This window comes from Mastigoproctus giganteus, chromosome 13, assembly GCF_048544385.1.
Source record: "Mastigoproctus giganteus isolate SK-2022 chromosome 13, ASM4854438v1, whole genome shotgun sequence".
Taxonomy (NCBI): domain Eukaryota; kingdom Metazoa; phylum Arthropoda; class Arachnida; order Uropygi; family Thelyphonidae; genus Mastigoproctus; species Mastigoproctus giganteus.
The window spans coordinates 117,541,145-117,544,304 of record NC_143587.1 but is presented as its reverse complement, the minus strand read 5'-3'; the positions used below and the strand labels follow the sequence as shown (position 1 = coordinate 117,544,304).

The 3,160-nt window shown below is 35.5% G+C and overlaps 1 protein-coding gene across 1 annotated transcript; it reads left to right on the top strand.

The window, feature by feature from the left end:
* The first annotated feature begins 824 nt into the window (after window positions 1-824).
* Window positions 825-1,208, top strand: LOC150076389 (protein ZBED8L-like). The gene has a single exon (XM_090387347.1). It carries the CDS (start codon window positions 825-827, stop codon window positions 1,206-1,208), a length of 384 nt encoding a protein of 127 aa, XP_090243473.1.
* The last annotated feature ends 1,952 nt before the right edge of the window (window positions 1,209-3,160 follow it).

Below are 3,160 nucleotides of genomic sequence, written 5' to 3'. Positions count from 1 at the left end.
ATCTAGGTCAGAAGTTACATAAAGCGCCTACGTGACTCGACTAACTACAACAGTTCTTTCGTGTTGCAATAGTGGCGACATCTGACGATAAATATAGGCTCACTATCCATTTATTTATTTAGGCGTGCATCTGTGTGAAGCCGTAGCGTCTGTTACAGGGATGGATAATGATGAGCCAACTGTACTATTACACCCAGTGGGAGGAATTGAAGATGTTGAAATGACTACGGGCCGGAAAGCTTCGCCAACCTATTGTTTATTTTTCTTTTTGTAACCATCAACTTGTCCTTAAAAAAAAAAAGAAAAGAGGGGATGGTGGTGGCTTTCAAACAATTTGATGCTGCATAAGCATTCCAACCAACGGGTTGTTATTAGTATTTGCCAATACTAAACCCAATAATAATCCGTTAGTTGTCTTCCTTTTCACACAGCAATCTCAACTCCCCCACGAGGTTCTTACGCGTACAAGAACAATCTTATAAATTAATAAAGAAAATATATTTTTTAATAATGTGCGAGAGCCATAATATTTTTGAATATTATGGCTCTCGCACAAGAGCCATCTTATTATGGCTCTTGTGCTAGAAAAGAATCATATTTTCTGCTTGGCGGACTTATTTTCAAAATTTAATGACGTACAGACTTATACGTCAGGCTTCCAAGCTAAATTAGCCTTATTTAAATCATCATTGTTACGAAAAGATTTTCAGTACTTTTCGAATCTACGGCAATTGGAAGTAAAAGATGAAGACTTAAAAATATACACAAAACATCTTCAAAATTTGAGCGATGATTTTAAATTGCGCTTTGCAGATTTTGAAAACATGCACATTCCAGATTGTATTATCACGCTATTTTCTGCAGATATTGAAAATAGCGAATGTAACTTACAAGATGAACTTATTGAATTATCAGTTGATCTTGAAGCTAAGACGTTTTTTAAAAATAGGACTTTAAGTTTCTTTTGGACGAATATAAATGTTGTAGAAAAATATCCAAAACTTCCTGAAGTGGTAATCCCCTTTTTGCTTGCATTTTCAAGCTCATACATGGCTGAAGCTGGTTTCAGCCATGTTAATTCCATTTTAACAAAACAAAGAAATAAGCTAGATATAGAATTCTGTGGCGATTTAAGGCTGAATCTTATTAATTTTGAACCCAACATTACTAATCTTGTCAAGAGTCACGAAGCACACCCTTCACGTTGACAACGTTAGTAAATTGTATACTAAATTAATAAGTCTTATTTTCATACATATAAGGAAGATTGCATTGTTGTTATTTTGTTATCTAAATTAAATTTTATATTTTATATATTATTTATCCCTCCTATCAAATATGTAATGTTAAGAAGAACGTCAAAAACGTATCCCTTTAACGTTAAGCCAATATAGTAATATATACTATATTATACATACAATAAACACTAACTATAAAATAAACAATTTAAAAACTCACATAAGCATCTTTTTTGCTTGTCCTATTATAATTACGTAATAGTAAAATAGAGGGGGGTGGGTCGATAAAAAAATTCTCTTGAAGGGGTCGACGGTCAAAGAAGTTTGGCGATCCCTGCTCTAAACACCGAAAGGGAAACTGTAATTGAAGTAAACTCCACTAGTAATCTAAGACTAATTGGAAAACGCAAGTAACTATAAGGGTGCATTAGGGTTCTCAAAAGCAATAACGTTCAAAACTTAATTTGTTTGTACCAGTGGTCTTAGCCGTTATTTTAATAACGGCTCCCTTAAGTAACTCTTTATTTTGTGGCACCTCTGCTCACTTTTCTGCCTGTTAGATCCGATTCTCTCTCTTTCTATATATATATTGTAATAAATGAGTTACACGTAAAGCCAAAATTAAAAAAAAAAAAACACAATATTAAAAAAAAATGTTATATGATAGTTATTATAATAATATAATTGCAGTATAAACAAAATTACAATTCATAATACAAATTATATATACTTATATAATAATTTTATTCTTTATGTAGAGGTGTTAAATAAACATCTATTATAGATCACCACAAAATTAAAAAGATACCGAACATATAATGAAATAAACATAAATTAAAAAAAAAAAAAAAGAAAAAACAATAACTTTAAGTAACTTAAACCCAAATTACGTTGCACCCCTGGAATGTTGTTGCGGCACCCCGGTTGAAACCACTGGTCTATACAGTAAAACAAGGAGTACTGCAAACAAATTAAATGAATTTGAGCTTTTGATTAAGTCAACTAACGCTGATGTAGTTGGGCTTACTGAGACATGGTGCCACTCTGATTACGAAACGAAGGCTGATTTCAGTGAATATTGATGTTCAGCAGAAATATGGGGAGAAAGAGAGGCGGGGGAGTGCTTCTCGTGAACACTGCTTGAAGGTAGTAAGTATACTCCCAGAGTCAGATCAGGGTAACGTTGATATTGAGTCAGTGGGGTGTGAAATGATTTTCAATAAAGAGATGATAATAGTTAGATGTTGTTACTGGGCAAATGAAATATGATAAAAATCTCTTTATGCCAAGGGCGCCTCCGTAGCCAGGTGGGAAGGAGCAGTAGTGCGTAGCACACGCTTCTTGATTAGACCGGGGTTCGAGCCCGTCACCACCAAATACGGAGGATGCGGAAAGGTTAGGGAATGACCACCGCATATCCCGGAGCAATATGGCCTTAGTTGCTAATGCTCCTAAAAACCAAATAACAAAAAACAACATCTTTATGCCAATTACGAGTTACGTAGAGCGGATATATGGGAACAGTTTTTCGAACAAACTGGATTATTGCTACTTTTTCTAGCATGTCCGAATACAAGGGAATATAATATTTTACATATGGTTCTCATGAAGGAATTTAACTGTATCTAAAACTTGAAAGGAAGCAGTGACCACAATACCACACAATCAGTTAATGTACATTTCAGGCGGGTTAAAGTTAACTGCAGCCATTATCAACCCACTGCAGGATGGAAGCCTCCTCAACAATTCATGCTGAGGGAAATGGACTATAATCTGCCACGCTGGTCCAGTGCGGGTTGGTAGATGGACCGTATTTAGCAGTCAGGGGCTTGAACCCCGGTCTACTCAAAGAGCGTGTGCTACTGCACTCCCGCTCCTGACCACTCGGCTACGGAGGCAGGCGGGTTAGCAAATAGTAATAA